Source organism: Pelobates fuscus, chromosome 3 (genome assembly GCF_036172605.1).
Source record: "Pelobates fuscus isolate aPelFus1 chromosome 3, aPelFus1.pri, whole genome shotgun sequence".
Lineage (NCBI taxonomy): Eukaryota > Metazoa > Chordata > Amphibia > Anura > Pelobatidae > Pelobates > Pelobates fuscus.
In genome coordinates this window covers 106947402-106967442 of record NC_086319.1, presented here as the reverse complement: position 1 = coordinate 106967442, position 20041 = coordinate 106947402, and the positions used below count along the sequence as shown (strand labels likewise).

Below are 20041 nucleotides of genomic sequence, written 5' to 3'. Positions count from 1 at the left end.
AAAAAAAATTCACAAGACAAAATAGTCCCTATTTTGCCTTAAGTTTCTAAAGAGAAACAGATCAGAAATTGAGAAGAAAATAAGAACAAAAACTGAACGAGGAAGAGAAAGTAAACAAACGGAGAAAGGCTAGTTTGAGCCAACAGAAAACCAAGTGATTCAGAAACAGTTACAAATAAGATACCTGGGTGTATTTACCAACATTTGACATGGCAAAGAATACAAAAGTGCCTTCCCTGCAAAATGGACTTGTGGTAGCAAACACCGATTAAAAGCACAGTAACGTCACCACACGACACCTCCATGGGTGGTGGATAATAGTTTTCAAGCACCAAGACTTACATCCTCATTGACAAACTTCTCATAGATGGAGCACAGCTTGTCCCTCATCTCATACACATATTCTTCAACGGCATTCTTAGCATCATTACGCTCCTTCTCCAGTTTATCTTGCATCATCATTTTACCCTGTAGGAAATAGAATATATAAAAAAACATTAGAAGGGAAAAAAATAATAATCCATGGGGGCAGCACAACTTGTAAAAGAGTTGGATGAGCCCTCAAGTGGATGAAACAATAAATAACGGGGCAAGGCCTGACAGCCTTGGTGGAAGAATACTTATCACTAAAGCTCCTGCAACATTCTTATCCTTTTAGTACGCTAAAGTCATTAAACCTTTCAATACTAATTGCCAGGCTGAGACATTGTACAGGAAGCAGTACTGGTTTCGAATTAGAGTTTTTTTTTTTTTTACTGGGAATTGACCTTTTAGGAGTGATTCGTTTGATAGCAGCCTAGTCTGGAGTGCTCTTGGGCAAGAGCCTTCATCCAAGCCTTTGAGGCCCTATCTACAGAGTTCTTGGCAAGACTGGAACAGAGGGGGAAGAGCAGCAACCACAACCAGTTGAACCGGGTTTCAGTGCCTGATGGCCCCTCTACTTCCTATATGTCACCTAGGCCGGCTGGAGCAGGTCTGTTGGGCCCCACCAGAGACCCCGTAAGCTACAGAGAACGCTTTATACAACAGTGGGACTTTAATGCAATGTGAAAACTCCTTCAAAAAGCCAAACGGGCCAATAGTGGCAGCTACCTACTGAAGCTTTGAATCACATGAGACCCTAAGGGAGATGTCCCATTGGTTTCCCTCTTCATTTGTGTTTGATTAAAGGAATTAAGGGCAGCGGATATGCAGAATTAAATGGGTTCAGAGCCAGAGCAAAGAAAAACTCACTGTTTTATCCTGTACATAAATTTAAAATATATATAGTTTGCATGTTGTGTTGATCCACTGAGTGAATCTTCTAGCTGCTCCAGTGGCTGTAAATACATTTTTCAAAGCTACCTTATTATACTTCTAATTTACATTTTTTAAAACAAGGTTTTTTTTTTGCCAGTGTAGCTTCTGACATTTAGAATGTACAAGCCAGTTATTTAGCTGTATTCTGGAAATGTAAGCATGTGTACTATCATCTCAATAAAATATAAATAAATAAAAAGTAACAAACACTCATTTCCCTCACACACTTGACTGATGTTTTAGCTTTGAAGACAGTCCATCTTTCTGAACTCAGATAGTCTGGTTAATACCAGATAAGGAGTACATCTCAGACTCTACTGCCTTGGTTAGCATGTTAAATTGACAGTAAAATTAGAAGAAAAAAGACTGAACAAGTAAGGTTTGTTTGGAAGGGATGCCAGGAGAAAGCTACTTTCTAAAAAGAAAATGGCAGCATGGTTTAGGTTTGCAAGGTTGCATCTGAACAAATCACAAGACTTGTAAAACCAGGTCCTTTGGATAGACGAGCCCAAAAAGTGGAGATGTTTGGCCATAATGCTCAGCGCCACGTTTGGTGAAAACCAAACCACAACGATGTGAGAGGCTCATAGAATCACACAGAAAACTATTACTTCAAGTTATTGCCGCTAAAGGTGGTTTTACAAGCTATTGAATCAAGGTGTACTTCGTTTTTCCACACATCGCTTCTCCATTTTGAAATTATTTTTGGTAAATAAATTATGGCACCATGTAATATGTCATGTATTGTTGATCATCTGAGGTTGCATTTACCCGAATTTAAGAACTGCTAAGGAACAGGTGAATGTCATGCCCTTATATGTAAAACCATAACATGCAAAGAAGGTGTGTATTTTCTTTTTCCCATTAATGTAGCCATGCTACATTAGATAATGAACAAACTGTAAACTATACATTTATGCTAGCGAAATCCCAAACCTATTTCTAGAGTCACAGTGTTTGTTACTTTATAACACTATTGATGGATTAGAAAACAAATCCTGGAATAACAGATTGACCAATTTGCTACAAATGTGGCTGGCACATTGTAGATGGAATTAGATTTTCCTACAAAGTGACACATTTACCATACAGATGCACTAAAAAAAAAATGCATTAGAAAAACAAAAACACAAATAAACAGTATAAAATAATAGTTACACATATGGCAAACATAAAATTGCAACTGAAAGCACCGGTTGCATACCTCATTTTCAACAAATAGGTTCAGAGCGTCCCTCCCAATCTGCCATGGAGGATAGTGATCAATGGGTAGGTCAATTGTACTGGTCTTAACTTTGGCTTTCTTAGCTTGAGGAGGCTGATCAGTCTTCTTATCCTTGGTCCCACCCTGCGATGTCTAACAAACAGAATCAATTCATTATACAAAGCAGAAAGAGTGACGACTCGAGACTAGCACAATACTCCAGTTACCATCTTTCTGGCAAAAGCCATTTAAGTTTGCATACATACCAACAGAAGAATAAAGAACAAACATAAAACAGAATGTGATGGGAGAGAAGAACCATTCGGCCCATCTAGTCTGCCCAACTTTCTAAATACTCTCATTAGTCCCTGGCTTCAATCTTGTAGCTAGGATAGCCTTATGCCTATCCCACGCATGCTTAAACACCTTCACTATGTTAACCTCTACAACTTCAGCTGGAAAGCTATTCCATGTATCCTCTACCCTCTCAGTATATTAATACTTCCTAATATTTTTAAATCTTTACCCCTCTAATGTAAGACTATGTCCTCTTGTTGTGGTAGTTTCTTATTTTAAATATAGTCTCCTCCTTTACGGTGTTGATTCCCTTTATGAAACACCCTGACTTACATCAAGACAGGAAACCACCAGGTAATGGAGAGCAGGCTCCTCCTACCAGAATAGCACATGAGCAATGGCAAAAATAATCCTCTCCCCCCACAACGATATAATGTTCTATTTACAAACAAATATATATATATATATAAAAAAAAAAAAAAACAGACTAGAACATAAAAGACAAGCTCAGAATCTAGGGGTTAAAGGGACACGTCATCTTTAAAATAGTGATTTTGGTGCACAGATGTTGCCACTCACAAAACCATTGCCGGTTCTGAGAAATGGTTTACGTTTGTTAAAGAGCATGTTCTAGTGGAGACCAGACTGTCACTAGAGGCAATTCCGAATTAAAACTATTAAATGCCAAAAGGTCTTTATGTTCAATCCAAAGTATTCATCCACAAAGCACAGCTTATTTAGAGGGGCCCACCAGAGCAGCCCAAATTTATTCAAAGTACATGTAAATGCTCTTTGAATAAATTTGGGCTGCACTAGTGGGCACCTATAACTAAGCTGCGCTTTGTGGATGAATACTTTGGATTGCTATATGTTGCTTGCTGTTGTGGCTACAGCAGCTTACACACAATAGCTGCACTATATTAAACTATTTTGCCTTTTGGTATTGTGCTATGCCACACTCCTAGATCATATTTTTGCTTTGTTCTATATGTGAAGTGTCATCACACTCATCATGACAACAAATGCAGTTAATGCTTCTCTATTTGAAGTATCCAACTGGCAGAACATGACAATTACCATGTACGGTCCCAAATATTTTTCTACGAGAAGCATTGTATTGAGAAAAAGTAATCAAGAGTGATGACTTCACCTAAGGCAGGGTTGGCTGCTCCATAGACACTCACAAGCTCTAAGAAAAAAAGGTAACTTTTTTCCAACTTATAAAAGGGGAGTGTGCAAATTAGAAATACAATAATACATTTTTTTTATGTTCGTTTTCTCCTTTAATTTATCAAGTTTTAAATGTGCATTCAATCTGAATATAAATTGAAGTATGAGTAATCACGCTTGCAGTTATAATGCATGGGCTGTAAATCCCATGGGGTCATGTTGAGAAACAAAACAATGAATGCACAAATAGTTCTTCAATCTAGCTGTAAGGATCCAGATTTTTTGTTTGTATTTCTCTACATGGATTGACAATACAGAAGATGTTCATACAGTATAAGTGGTCTTAGCCATCTTGTTTTTGGATTTTAATTTTACCATTTACCAGCTTGCTACTAACTAAATCCGCAGACCTAAGGGTTACTTGAGCTTGACACCAATTTAGGAATTATTTTTTTCCAAAGCATCCAGATCCACTTGGTGGGATTGAACATTTTTGCAAATTTAGCATGTATACTTTTTGACTCAGAATTGCCCTAGATATTTGTTTACCAACTTGTAACTAAGAAAATACGACCATTGTAATCATTACAAAAGGCAAGGTACAATAGGAGGGACAGCAGAAAATATATTTATCAAGCACCTCCATTTCATCAGGATTATTCTTGGTTTCCGCTTGAGTTTGTGGGTTCTCTTCTTGTTTAGGCTCTTCGCTATCGACTTGCATTTTCTGTAAGTAAAGATTTTTTATTCAATTTAAAAGCATATTTCATGAAGGGACTATATCCTCGTCAAAAGCCACAATAAAGAATAAGAAAAACAAAAAAAAACACGTAAATAGGCCACACATTTAAAAGGGATCCTATAGTGCCAGGAAAACATACCCATTTTCCTGGCACTATAGGCTCTTTGAGAGCCCCCCTCCCTTCAGCCACTTACCTTAATCCAGAGCCCGCCGCTGGTGACCTCTCCTCCCCCGCCAACATCAGCTCCCAAGTGGAGCGGAATGCACACGCGTGGCCAGAGGTGCACGCATTCAAACCCGCTCATAGGAAAGCATTACTCAATGCTTTCCTATGGGGATCTTATGCGACGCTGGACTCTGAGGTTGTCCAGTGTCGGATAAGTGTGATTTACTCCGTGTAAATCACAGGAGCGGCCTCTAGTGGATGTCAGGGAGACAGCCACTAGAGGCTGGATTAAAACTGCAGTGTAAACGCAGTTTCTCTGGAACGGCTAGGTTTTCAGCTGCTGGGTTAAAACTAGGGGGACCTGGCACCCCGACCACTTCATTGAGCAGATAGTGTTCAGTGATGTGGTGAGAGTTGCTACTTGAGAAATTCCAACTAAAATAAATAAATGTATTTGTTTAATAGGTACTGATCAGGTGCTAGAGGACAATGGTGTAATCTGCTCATCATTTTAGGAAAAAGTAGTGTAAAATATGATAAATCAATTACATGTTTATCTACCTGTTTAGTGACCTTGGAGGACACACACACACACACACACACACACCACTATTCAAGCTAGATGCCCTATCCACAACTGTAAACATCCACCTTCAAAAACCAGGTACACTCATCCAAAGCTGTTAATATCTACAGGTCAAGTCATCCTCATCTACACCGTTAAAAGGCTAACACTTAAACTGTGTCCTCATCTACATCTGTAAACAACTTTTTAAAACCATTCCATCCCTCTCAAACAGCTCCCCATTAACAGTCTTATGCTCAATCTAAAATTAGAATCTAGATCTTTTGGAGCTTTAAAAGCCATAGCAATGCAATAAAGTGTGACTACACCACAAAGAGGACTCATTCTGTGGTATCTTGCGGCAGTATTAATAACACAAGCATGAATAATTCAGAAGCCATACCTCCTCCTCTTTCCCCGTCTGTTCTGTTTCCATGGGTTCTTCGCCTTCTTCTATCTTATGGATTTCAACGAGTGAAGCACTGGACACACTAAATATACCATGGACATTCACACGTACTTTCACTTTGACCTTGGAGCTGGAGCCATCAGCCTGAGGAATCACTTTCTGAATATGGAACTGACCTGTTAAAAATATCACATGGAATTACATTCGTATTGCCTTTGTTTCAGAGTACTGCATTAGCATTGTGAGTTATTTAGCATGTAATTTCCAGCACTAAATTGCCTGCTTCTATTCCCTCTCTGATAGAGTTAGTCACAAAGGTATCTAGCTTCAATATTCCAAAGGCCTTTTTAGATGCTTAAAAAGGGATAATTTAAGTGTCAGGAATACAAAGCTGTATTCCTGGCATTATAGTTCCCTCTGCCTCCCCCCTGGACATTAAAACCTTTTACTTACCCTATCCCAGCACCGATGTCTCTGACGTCCTGATACTAGTGGCGCAAATGCCTTGTGTGCATTAGGAAGTTTAACAAAGTGAAAAGCCTGGTATAAAGATAAAGTATCAAGGCAGTGAAGGGGTTAACCCTAAACGAAATGTGGCTGAAAGCAAGAAGAGAAAGAACACTGCCTTCAATATATACTATAAAATATAACTTAATGGTGAACGAAATACAAAGTGATCATTTAAACACAATTACTCTTAGTACGTCTAGATATATGTATAAAAAGACATGGAGAGATAATATGCAGAAATGTAAGATTTAAAAGAGACAAACCGCATCTAAAAAACGGAGATGCTGTTTGCAATGTCTAAATGGACCTAAATGTCCAGCTCTAAATAGAGGCTATCTGCTGTTGCAGTTTGTCAGGCTCTAAAATAGAGACTATCTACTGCTACAGTTTATAAGGATACTCTGTTACAATTAGTCATAAATGAAAGTTTAACACTGCAATCCTGTGACAACACAAAAATACTGTCTGATGTTGCTATTAGGTACAAGTTGCAGTCTAGGTATTCACAGAAAATGTCAGGCATGAGAATAAATTACCATCTCAGATTGTTGTGTAAAGGGGACTGCAACGTAAATAAGATAGAGATGATGTGAAAATATCCTATGCCTGAGAAGGCACCTTCTTTGGGTAGTTTGTTATATATAACCCCAATATGGATATAAAGAGAAAGAGGGTAAAGATATTACTGTGCCTTCAAGGGCACCTGTCAGGTAGAAGAACTAGCTACAAGTAATAGAGAGAGGAAAAGGAGAAAGAATGTATCCTCAATGTACAACTGTGCCTTCAAGGGCACCTCTCTTATTATAAAACTGACAAGCTAACATCTAAGTATCTGAAGCCTTAATTGATGTGATGTCTGGTACACATTAACTCGTGTCAATGCGCTGAGAGCGTTATAGCCTCAAGTGATTCATGCGGCTGAATCCTTGATTTCCCTCCCGACATACCCAAGATCTATATGACTATTAGCCGAAATAGAGATGTCCAAAGGTAATCACTGCAAGTGCAGAGAGTGTAGTGCTAGGAGGGATCAGAAAAACCCAGACGCGCGTTGAGCCGGTAAGGCTGCTTTTCAAGGAGGAAAAAACGTGCGTCGGGGTTTTTCTGATCCCTGCTAGCACTACACTCTCTGCACTTGCAGTGATTACCTTTGGACATTTCTATTTCGGCTAATAGTCATATAGATCTTGGGTATGTCGGGAGGGAAATCAAGGATTCAGCCGCATGCATCACTTGAGGCTATAACGCTCTCAGCGCATTGACACGAGTTAATGTGTACCAGACAACACATCACATCAATTAAGGCTTCAGATACTTATATGTTAGCTTGTCAGTTTTATAATAAGAGAGGTGCCCTTGAAGGCACAGTTGTACATTGAGGATACATTCTCTCTCCTTTTCCTCTCTCTATTACTTGTAGCTAGTTCTTCTACCTGACAGGTGCCCTTGAAGGCACAGTAATATCTTTACCCTCTTTCTCTTTATATCCATATTGGGGTTATATATAACAAACTACCCAAAGAAGGTGCCTTCTCAGGCATAGGATATTTTCACATCATCTCTATCTTATTTACGTTGCAGTCCCCTTTACACAACAATCTGAGATGGTAATTTATTCTCATGCCTGACATTTTCTGTGAATACCTAGACTGCAGCTTGTACCCAATAGCAACATCAGACAGTATTTTTGTGTTGTCACAGGATTGCAGTGTTAAACTTTCATTCATGACTAATTGTAACAGTAGCAGTAGATAGTCTCTATTTTAGAGCCTGACAAACTTTAACAGAGTACTCTTGACAAACTGCAACAGCAGATAGCCTCTATTTAGAGCTGGACATTTAGGTCCATTTAGACATTTCAAACAGCATCTCCGTTTTTTTTTAGATGCGGTTTGTCTGTTTTAAATCTTACATTTCTGCATATTATCTCTCCATGTCTTTTTATACATATATCTAGACGTACTAAAAGTAATTGTGTTAAATGATCACTTTGTATTTCGTTCACCATTAAAAGTTATATTTTATAGTATATATTTAAGGCAGTGTTCTTTCTCTTCTTGCTTTCAGCCACATTGTGTGCATTAGGCCTCCCCATAGGAGAGCTGAAGTGGTCTTGGTGCCTATAGTGTCCCTTCAAGGCGAATCTCTGCTTTATTATTCAATATGGCAGGCAAATCAATATATTCCAACATTTAGTTTTATAAATAAGTATTCATGAAACCAATTCAAAGAAATTAAAGTCACTACATTCCTTAACCGAACATACAAAACAAAGGAGGACAATTTTTTTTTTTTCATAAAAAAGTACAAAAAACCACAAATGCTTTAGATTTCCTCAACCAAAGCTGCCAAGGAGAACATTTAATTTACTAAATATTTAAAGAAACAATCTTCCCAAAAATACAGCCCAAAAGGGTTAAATACATTTGCACTAAAATTTAAACAAAGTGCTTAAGTATCAATATCTGCAGAAAAAAAACCAAAAAAAAAGGAAAAGAAAATTTCAGGAAAAAAAACCAAAAAAAAAAAACTGGCCTATTTTAGGGAACAGTAGATATCGCAAACCATTTCTAGAAGAAGGTGTAACTGAATTCTAGCCATCACCTTAAAGAGACAATCGAAATATCAAAATCACTTCATATTAAAATTGTGATTATGGGGACATAGATGCTGCCCCGCCAGTGCAGTTGTAGAGAGTGCCATTTTTTAAAAAGAGCATGGTTTACCCGTAGAGTCTCATTCATTACATAAAACTCTAGAGTTAAATAACAGATGGATTAATTTGTTCAGGTGTGGATACAAAGGAATTTGATTCAAACGAATCAGCCTAAACAAAGAACAAGTCTAGAAGGCACACTAGTAGCTTGACACAAACAGACGATTACTAAATAAATTTAAAGTCTGGAGTGAGCATTAAAGTATGCAGATATCTCAATCTGTGTGCGTCCAATGATTCTCAAAGAAGCACTGGACTGGTGGATCGCAGAGATTACCACACAAATGCCGTTCTCAGTTTTTCTGTTTGAGAAGCATCGGATTGGAAAAATGTCATCAGAATTGAAAATGGCACGGAAGGCAGTTCAAGCTTGGGAGAATAATCGATCTCTGCACTATAATACAGGTAAATTTTAAGCCCTATTTTGGATGAGATATCACTAGTCTACAAAAAAAAAAATCAATGGTTTCCGGTTTTATTTTAAACAGTGTTCCTTTAAGAGACTTCATGACCAACTGATGAAGTCATTTAGAACAAGATCAAAGTCAAGTATTTACATAAACTTTTTAAACACGTTTACCAAAATTGAAACATTCACATGTGAGATTCAGATTGTACCCTTACAGGTCAGCATTGCAGAGCACTTCGAGAACGGTTGTATTTACCTAAGGAGGGATCAGGATAGGGCAGTTCCTTTGGTGTGGTGTAATAAGCATCAAGTGTGAAAGGATCCTTCCTGTAGAAAGTAAGCACTTTCGAGAAGGGAGCTGCATGGTTTTTCGGGAATACCTCACAATCACTAAATGTAAAAATTGAAAGCACAAAAATAAACATGACAGACTGCAAAACAATGCAGTTAAAATCAAATGTTACTATTTGGAACTGCAAAAATACATTTCTAAAACTAGAAATTAATATTATACATAAGACACTAAAACATTTTTTTTAAAAACTGGTTCTAATTTACAACAAAAACATTTTTTTTTTTTTTAAACTTAAACTATGTCCTCATCTACATCTAAACGTATGCCCAAAAAGGTCGGACATTTATAAATAACCATCCATTAACAATGTTATTCACTAATCCAATAATTGACGATGGACTTAACAATTTTAAGACATTTCCCATCCAACCTCCCACCCTAAAATATTTTAGTAAACTATTTTCAGGGAGAAAAATAAAAACCTGAATAGGTGGTAGTCACTAGTGCACAAAATAAAATAATGGCCTCCGTCTCACCTTAATCCTTCCTCTGCTGGAGAATTCCACTTCAATGAAATAGAATATGGCACCAAATCAGTGATTGAAAACTCTCTCACTTTGAATGCTGGAGAAAGAATTGCACACTGCAAAAACAAAGTGATACCATAATCAATAAAAAAACGTATCCTGTCTATTCCATTAGTCACGGAAAACACTTTAATTTGGAAAAAGCCAGGAACCGGAAAAATTAAACTAGTGAAAACACTTTATGTAGTGGTTCTGTCAAAAAGAGGGTCCCTGTAGTCTAATAAATGTCAAGACGTATTCTTAAAGATACAAGAAATTGTTTGTGAACACAACGTGAAAAAAAGCCAACCCTAACAATTGATAACAGTGTTTGGCTTTTAAAAACAGACTAAGCTTCAGATCTAATTAGGAGACCTACTCCCAGCGTTGATATACACTGCATCTCCTACTTATGTGGCTATAAGACTTTCAGAATTTACTATTTGGATTTTGAATGCTACAGAGTTGCATGCACTTTCAGCAATACAATCTTTTATGCTACTATTTGTGTTGCTCTTTATCAATGCTGCGATCGTGTGGCCATTATCCTGTGCTGATATAGTGTTGGATTTAGGTTTTCGGTTTTATTCACTTTTTACCTTAGGGTGTATCCTCTGGACCAAACACAGCGCTCTACTTGAGTGGTATGATTAAGGTTTAGCATTGTGGCTGGTGATCTAGTTAATTGACACACTCTGCCTCTCAGCCCATCACTGGCCCTCCCGTTGAGAGAAATGGTACATGCTATCACTGGCCACCCAGCTCAACCTTGACCTCCCCACTTGATGTGCTGTGGGCCAGTGAAAAAGCACACTTTAAAGTCTCCCAATTTCCTGTTGATTGTCACACAAAAGACCACAACATAGAAATCTATTCCATGACACAGCAGGAACCTCCATAAAACCAGTTGTGCAGATAGCTTTTCCCAGTACTCATCACCAACAGTCTGATAGCTATAAAGTTGTCAAATGTTTGGAAATCAGACAGACTTTGTTGGAATATCTTTGAAGCTCAGAAGACATCTTAAGACAAAAGTTTAAATGGGAATCTTAGAAACATATCTTGTTTATGAAATACTGATAGGCGACAGTGACGATTTACTGAAAAACTCAAAAAACGGCCAGCAAACTGATACTGCTTTAACAGTCTCCAAAATACAAACCTGCAAAGCACATCCTCTAGCTACAGCTTCATCAGCATTCAGGGTAGTGCTGACCTCTTTACCAAAGTACTTTATTATTCGTTCTTTAACGGCAGGAATTCGAGTGGCACCACCGATTATTTCTACTGAGTAAATATCTTCTTTTTTCAGCTCTATGAAAATATATTTGAAAAGGTTTTTTTTTTTTTGTTTTTTTTTTTAACAAATTTGCATTTAAAACATTTTTTCTATAGAATCAGACTCTAAAACCCAAAACATTCTGTAAGAAACCAAGCAAATGTCCTATTTAACCACAGTGTCAAGTGTTGAGTGCATTAAAGGTACACCGAGGACCTATAACCACTACATCTCTATAGTGATTTTGGTGCATCAATGTGGTTCTTTCTTTGATAATGTAAAGCATGCCTTAAAAAAAAAAAAAATTTAAAATCAGTTTAGTATTTATGGCCCAAATGAAAGCAAGCATGCAATTCTGCATTTTTTTCATTGGGGGTATATCTGAAAAAGCTTGCAAAGGCTGCAGTTCTTTGCAAGCCCTCCCCCTCCTTCATACCAAACCCCATCTAGCTGTGGCTGCCTGATCACAGACCTTCCAATGCATTTCAATAAAAAGGTAGGTGCTCTGGGAAATTGCTTGCCTTTTGAGTTTAGCTCCACTGAGGGAAACAGACAAGGAAGTAACTGGTAAATGACAACAGGACAGTGAAATAGACCATTTAACATTTTCTCCAAGACCACATAGCAAACTTTAAAGGGAATGAGATGCTTGTGAATAGGATAAATCATAACAAAAAGCACTAGTAAATAATGCATAAAATATCATGCAATGAAGGTTGTGGGAAGGATGCGAATAGAGGATGAACAGCAAAAGCAGAATATCAAATATAAAAGGCATTTGTTTTCGGTCTACTAGGGACCTAAATGAAACTTCCCTGAGTTATACCAAGAAAAGAACCGTAAATTGTCAAATCAGCATAGATAACAGATTTATCCAGGCAGAGTAAAGCAAGTCATTTAAAACATCCTTAAACCCCCACTTAAAAACAGGAAATACACACAAAAAGAGAACACTGGAAGGAAGGAAAAAGTAGAAAAAAGCTGAATAGTGAAAATGAGAATAAATACCAGAAAGGATTCAATTCAAAAGCCAATTTTTTTTCATAAACGGTTATAGATGTCCCATGTGAAATGTGAAGCCCTCTCAATATCCTGATAATGTTAATTACTAGTAAATGTTATGTACTTACTGGCTTGTTCCAAGATGCTGCGCAGCGGTGCCTCAATACGAGATAAAAGACTGTCACACATTTCTTCAAAATGTCCCCTTTATAAAGAAAAACAAATAATGTTTCTAACAAAGATTCGGCTGGAAAACAAAACTTGACAGGCTCTAGTGACAGGATATAACATAGCAATCTGTATTTGGACTGCAATGGAAATAGGCTTACTCTATGAATATACACAAGCATTTTCCAATGTGTTATCATGAAATAGAAATATCAGAAAAAGTATAAAGCCCACTTATTAAAAACAAAAATTGAAGACTAACTCCAAGAGGTGTCTACATATGTAAAACTTTTATGAAAAATAATATTATAGCCTCCCTTTTCCCATAACACTTGGAATTCACTTGTATACATTTAATACACAAGATAAGTCCACTTTTGGTTCATACTATTGCTTGTAAAATACTTATCTAAACGGGAATTTAGCAGCGTCAGTGGACCTTTAGGAAATAATCTCACAAACTGTGTGCTAGAAAAGCAATACAACATTCTTAAAGTCTTGTTTTGTGGCTCTTATTATACTCTTAAATATACTTAAAACAATGCCATCAAGGAATTATGAAAACATCCACATAAACTAGGACTCAACATGTCAATTTGTGTATAAATGTCTGAAATACACAGAAATAAAAAAATTCTCCTAATACACACACAGCATCATGTATCTTTATTGCATGGTAATTTAAGGTGCAAATTTATGGTTTCTTTTAACAGAAGACCCAAGGTTGTAGTAGTTCTTCCTGTTCTTCACACAATGTTGCTGCTATTTAAATTAAAGGGAAACTATAGTCACCAGAACAACTACAGCTTACTGAATTTGTACTGGTGAGTAGAAATATTACCTTCAGGCTTTTTGCTGTAAACATTGTCTTTTCAGAGAAAATGCAGTGTTGACATTAGAGCCTAGTGATAACTTCACTGGGCACTCCGTAGATGGCTGTTAGAGATTCTTCCTGGGTCATAGCTACCTAAAATGCAGCCAAACATTCAGTATCTCCTCCCTCTGCATGCAGACACTGAACTTTCCTCAGAGATTCATTGATTCAATTCACCTCTATGAGGAGATGCTGATTGGCCAGGGCTGTGTTTGACTTGTGCTGGCTCTGCCTCTGATCTGCCTCCTCGACAGTCTCAGCCAATCCTATGGGGAAGCACTGTGATTGGCTCAGATCACCACTTCTGATGAGGTCAGCAGACAGAGGCAGCATCTCCAGAATTGAATACATGTAGGATTTTACTATATTTAGAGAGGCAGGGGAGGCCAGATGGTGGTTTTAACACTATAGGGTCAGGTATACATGTTTGTGTTCCTGACCCTATAGTGTTCATTTAAAGTATGTTATATTTCATTGTGTAAAGATCTGGTAAGTTTTTGTTCATTGCCATTAGCTTGTGTGCAGGGCAATTTCTAGTCAGGAACCATGATGAAAAACTAAGCTTTAAAACCATTGCTTGAAAAATGGGCACATAAATCAGAACACTGTGCACACCATCACCTGAAAAGCAGTGTCTTTCATATCAATAAAAGGTTATTTAGCTTTTACACTAAACCTCTTGAGGGAGGCATTATCTACAGACAAATACAGTATTCACTAACTATACATTAGACAAGTATAGACAAGATTATGTTATACTACTAAATTAAGAATGCTGCGTCAGACTTAAAAAGACAGTGGCCACATATAAATAGCAGAAAGTGCTTACAGGGAAATATGTTTCTAGGTCTTTATAGAAGAAATTGAATTTGGGAATAGTTAGTCTATCAAACACAAATAAAAGCAGAAAACATGGCATCCGAAAACCAGGGCACCATGATAACATGTTTAAAATAATGTAATTCTCTTACCTATTCATTGATCCAGAGACATCAATATCATTCATAAAACATTCAATATTCAGTGGCAGCTCAGAAGCATTTGCACTCATCAGTTTTTTTAGTTTTTCACACTCCTGTGCAAGGCGCAGCAAAGGCCTGATATTCGACCTGATTGCCAACTTGTATTTTTTACCAAACTCCTCACAGAAATAGTTGACCAAAACTTCATCAAACTTCCTCCCCCCCAACGTTGAATCGAAGGCAGTGGCTAGAACCTAGAAGATTGAGAAATCACATATATAAAATTTTAAGCCTCAAAATCACATTTTTTTTTATTAAAAATATAATATCTATATATCTATATACATACATACACATTTAAAAAAAAAAAAAATTTTCACGACAGTATACAAGTTCACAACAATGGAGAAAAAAACAAAGATGAATAGGTTTACTGTAATTATAACCAATAAGAATTGAATATTCAACTAAAACTTTAAAATAAATGAGCATCTTCAACATGTTAATGCTATGTCTACCGCCTCCTAAAACTTTAAGAGAAGACATGCTACAGAAGATAATAATCACCTAGCAAAATGTAGCAAGTATTCTAACCACGTACAAACCATAGTAAGGCTGAGTAGAAGAGTTTTCATTGGCAGACACAAGCTACTATTTATACTATATAATGAACATGAAAAGGATCACACGTGACAGGATGGGAATGCAATCACTGTATAAAGCACTGCAAAAATCTACATGAATCTTATGTGGGACCGTTTTGCCAAGCACAATTCATTTAGGCACGACTGGTATACAAAACACAGCTGAATGATGCCCACTAGGAGATTCCTCATTTTAAGAAATCAACTAGTACTATTAACATTTCAAGGCTGGCTAAACATCGTAGTGTAGTTCATTGCACAGCGCAACGGACCTTGCTGGCACTTTATAAATAAAAAAATATGGTCATCACCAGGTTATCATCTCTGGTGACCATTATAGCAACATAGCAAGTGAAAAAGAGTTTGGCATCAGACAAAGTAATCTGAATTATTACTCATATCTAGTTATGCCTGGGGCTTCTAGAAACTGGGCAGAGCTACCACAGTCTAGAAGCGTCAATCTCCCCTCCCCCCCCAGCCTTCACCAGTAACAACTGCAGGGAATTGTCTCTGTCTATGGAGGATCCTGAGGTCTCGCACAATCCCCCATATACCTCAATGCGAGTACAGCAGTGAAATAAGCTGAAATCCAAAATACAATGGTAATAAGATAAGACAGAATTAGCAGCTGACTCCCTGCAAATTAAGGCCAGTCAAATTTTGCCAAATTCTAACCGAACTTATTTCAAAAAAGTGTCATTAGCACCAATTTGATCGCCTTTAAAAAAAAAAAAAAAAAAAAAAAAAGTTATGCTCCATTAAGGGGTCCAAAATACCTAAATAAAATCATATGTTTAGATTTTAGTCATTTTGAACAGTTTAAAAAAAAAAATTACTTGCTTGCCGGTTTTAAATTTCTCAAGGCTGGCTTACAAAAGAATTAAATCATTGCAAATATTCCTGGTACCAGATTTGTTTCGAGTAAATTCAGTTGAGATTTGCTGACCGATGAAGATAAAAATCCCATATTTTTTTCAGGATATGCACTTTCTCAAGCTGACACTGGAGGGTGCGCTCAATTAGTTGAAATGGTCTAAATTCAACCTTGTGTTTATAAGAGATTGCACACTTGGAATTTGATAATTTTAACAAAATGTTACCAATCTGAAGTGCATCTGGACTTTACTGAATAACCCCAGTAACATCTTATGCAGATACTCATACAAATCACAAGATAGCATTCCTGCACATGCGAAAAATTAAAACTCCACAGGGAAGGAGTAGAAAAAAAAAATGAATTTTTTTTTTTTTTAAAGTACTCCATTTCCACATATGATAAGGCATGGCCACAGCTCACTCAAGGTATGCAATTTGGAGGGAAGATATTAATTTGAGGGAACATTTAAAACAAACACTGTGGGAAGAAAAATGTACTTACTTTCAGCTTGCCCTTATTAAAAGCACAGACAGACACTTGATATGCAGAGTGCCCCATGTCCACAAATACCACAATCCTTGGCTTCTCTTCTGGGGCAGGCAAATCTTGCTTATATATTCCATAAGCAAGGGCAACTGGAGGAAAAATAAAGACATAATGAGAACTAGCAGCTCACATAAACGACTGCATTATACTAAAATCTTCTACAACACACAATTCCAAACTTTGACTTAAAGTGACAATGTAACTGGTGGAGACATGTGTTTCCTAAATTTTTTCCTTCCAGCATCAATTGTTCTGCGATTTAGTTTCAGCTCCTGTAGGCTTCACCTTCCAGGAGCTATCATTATCTCTATTGCACTTTGACGGATGTTTAAGAGTACAAAAACTGGGTCCAAGGAAGATCCTGCTAGATCTTCCATAAAGAAAAGAAAGCCTGAGTTTTAAGCCATACGTATCTATTGCTTATTGCCAGATATGATGCCGGTTACAATTACCAATGAGACGGAAAGCTAACAATAAGTGATAGGACTAGAAAGTTGCATCCATTGGCAAACATCAGCACTTGTATAAGACAAAGTACTAGCAGTTCCTATTGTATCTCATGTATATCATTTAACTGTGCTGGGAATTAAAAATAAATGTCTACAAGAGGTTTTCATACAAATCCTATCATTCCAAAAAACTCAAAAGTAACAGAACTGCTTTAATTTCATATTACCAGTTACAAACTACACTGCCAATATTTCTAGCACAGGAATAAACTTTGAAACGGATGTTTCAATCTCCATGCTAGGTTCAGAGGGCAAAATTACAGTTATACTAGACCAATTAGATTTGCAGCCGCTGAATGTGAGAGCGCGAGATGTACACATATATTTATATACATACACACACACACACACACCTACCTCTCTCTATTAAAATGCAAAGAGCAACTTTGCTAAAGAAAGTTGCCATTGCATATTTACTATCAATCAGTGCTGAAACAAAACATCACATCTTCCTTGTCCCATCATGACTCAATGTAATGCAAGGTTTTATAAGGTATCATGTTAATCTACACCTATTATAGTCCCCTATTTTAATCCCTGTAATACGGCTGGTAAAGTGCCAAATAAACCTGCTTTTACATCATACATTACCTGCAGTAGTTTCATTAATCAGCCTTAGGCAGTTGAGTCCAGCTATCTGTGTGGCATCCATTACAGACCTCCTTTCTGCGTCAGTGAAGAAACAGGGAACCTGACAAAGATAGGTGGATGAATATATGAGAATATACATTCTGACATCCCATGGCAAGGTAAGATGCATGATATCTGTGCCCCGTCCACCTGGTGTTTTATGACAAACTGTTTAGAAGTCATCTTGGTGTCAATGAAAGTTATTTTTCCATTATCAAATGTGTCCAACCAGAACAGCAATGAATGGATGAAATCACTAATATATCAAGTGAAATCACTAATATATCAAGTGATTTAGTGATCAACATTTTATTTATTTTACACATTTTGGACAGTTACTCACAGCAATAACGCAATCCACCACAGGCTTCTTGAGTGCACTCTCTGCAGTCTCTTTCAGTTTAGTCAGCAGCATTCCTGTAATTTGCTCCGCAGTGAAACTTCGCTCCTCTTCAAGGTACATAACCTGTGCAAAGCACAATTATTACTATTCACCACAACAAAAAACATTAATACACAAATTACAACTGACATTTAAAAATATACAAATTTTAAGAGACATGCTAACTATCAAAACACAATCGACAGATTGTAAGATATACACATATCTAACTTAAAATCCATTATGTCATTCACATAGTGAACGTAGGCAGTGCATGGCTTCCCACAATAAAATGTACAAGACAGCCAGCTCATTAAGCTGCTCACATTTATTTCCAGAGCCTCTCTGCAGTTTCCCTTCTGCCATGGTACTTGGCACTAAAAGTGCATCGATAGGTAAACCAAGTATAATCATTTACTTTCTACATACACATTAACAATTTGGCCAGCACAATGTATAAATAAAAACGATCGGCAGTACTACAAAACCACATGTTTATTTATGACAGAGTCTCTTTTCCATAATATTACAACACGGGCAGGAAACACATTTAAACAAACAGCGAGAATATGCAGCCGTTTGATACACACTGCAGGAAAAAAAATAAAAATTTCACTTTATTCACCTTGAAACCAGTTGCACCTGTTGGCAACTCAACGAGCTCGTAAGCATTACCAGGTTTTTCTGACTGTACAAAGGGATCTGTGTAGGCTCGGCCATGGAACCTTTTGAAGCCTTGTAATGTGTTCTTTGCATTTGAAATCACCTAGAGGAATCAGAGCACATAATGTCAGCACATTATTACAACTACATTATCAGTGGGATATTTATTTCCAACACAGATTCAGGTGACAGAAAAGGAAGTAGGAAAAATGAAAGTAGGAAAAGCCCATACAAAAACTGCCTGAAATGCTATCAATGTTTTGTTTAGTTTAAGTTGCCATGGTGCGCCTGCTTGGTCTACTAAATAAATCATGCTTTAGCCTTATTCATACCATACCTTAAAGAGTTACTTCTAGTACTATGAACACTTGTGATTTGAAGCAGTCTGGTGCTTGGAGTCTATGTGCAACAATTAGAAACAAACATTGCACAGACAGTTTAACCCCATCGCCACTAGAAATGTAACTCCACCTCTTGCAGTGTCATTGGGACATTATTAGCCAGCCGGAACAAGAGTTTAATTTCCTATAAATTGGACATCTGTTGCCAGGGTGATGAGTATGCTGGCAACAGGCATTCAATAGCAGCATGTCCCAATGAAATTATTGGTTGGAGAATACACTGCAAAACTAGGTTCTCTATAAAACATGAGGTGATCTCACTTGTAAGATCCTCTGAATTTTTATGAAGACAACCTCCAGCTAAAATGTGCAACAGTTGGTGGCATCTGGAAGTAAGAAGGAAGGGAGGGGAGAAATTATAGTCATCTTAAAGGGACACTATAGTCACCCCGACCACTTCAGCTCAATGAAGTGGTCTGGGTGCCAGGTCACTCTAGGGTTAACCCTGCCTGCTGTAAACATCTGTTTACATTTGGGGTTAAGCCAGCCTCTAGTGGCTGTTTTCCGGACAGCCACTAGAGGCGCATCTGCGACGCTGGAGCCATATTATGCCTCCATCACGCAGAGCGTCCATAGGAAAGCATTGAAAAATGCTTTCCTTTGGACACTTTGAATGCGCGCGCGGCACTGCCACGCATGCGCATTCCGCACCGCTGACGTCAGCGGAGGAGGAGAGGTAAGGGAGCCCGGCGGTGGAAGGTGAGTAACTTAAGGGGTTTTAACCCCTTCAGCACCACAGGAGAGGGACCCTGAGGG

At 37.6% G+C, this 20041-nt stretch overlaps 1 protein-coding gene across 1 annotated transcript in view; it reads right to left on the bottom strand.

Annotated features, from left to right (window-relative positions):
* Positions 1–20041, bottom strand: part of HSPA4 (heat shock protein family A (Hsp70) member 4) — a 38108-nt gene that overhangs the window by 5946 nt on the left and 12121 nt on the right. The window contains exons 3-15 of the mRNA XM_063447398.1: positions 18847–18987; positions 18183–18305; positions 17801–17900; positions 16656–16789; positions 14643–14887; positions 12758–12834; positions 11511–11662; positions 10319–10425; positions 9744–9877; positions 5847–6028; positions 4611–4697; positions 2504–2656; positions 343–468 (exon numbers count right to left, since the gene is read on the bottom strand). Of these exons, the coding sequence (XP_063303468.1) occupies positions 343–468; positions 2504–2656; positions 4611–4697; positions 5847–6028; positions 9744–9877; positions 10319–10425; positions 11511–11662; positions 12758–12834; positions 14643–14887; positions 16656–16789; positions 17801–17900; positions 18183–18305; positions 18847–18987 (1761 nt within the window). The remainder of the gene's footprint in view (positions 1–342; positions 469–2503; positions 2657–4610; positions 4698–5846; positions 6029–9743; positions 9878–10318; positions 10426–11510; positions 11663–12757; positions 12835–14642; positions 14888–16655; positions 16790–17800; positions 17901–18182; positions 18306–18846; positions 18988–20041) is intronic.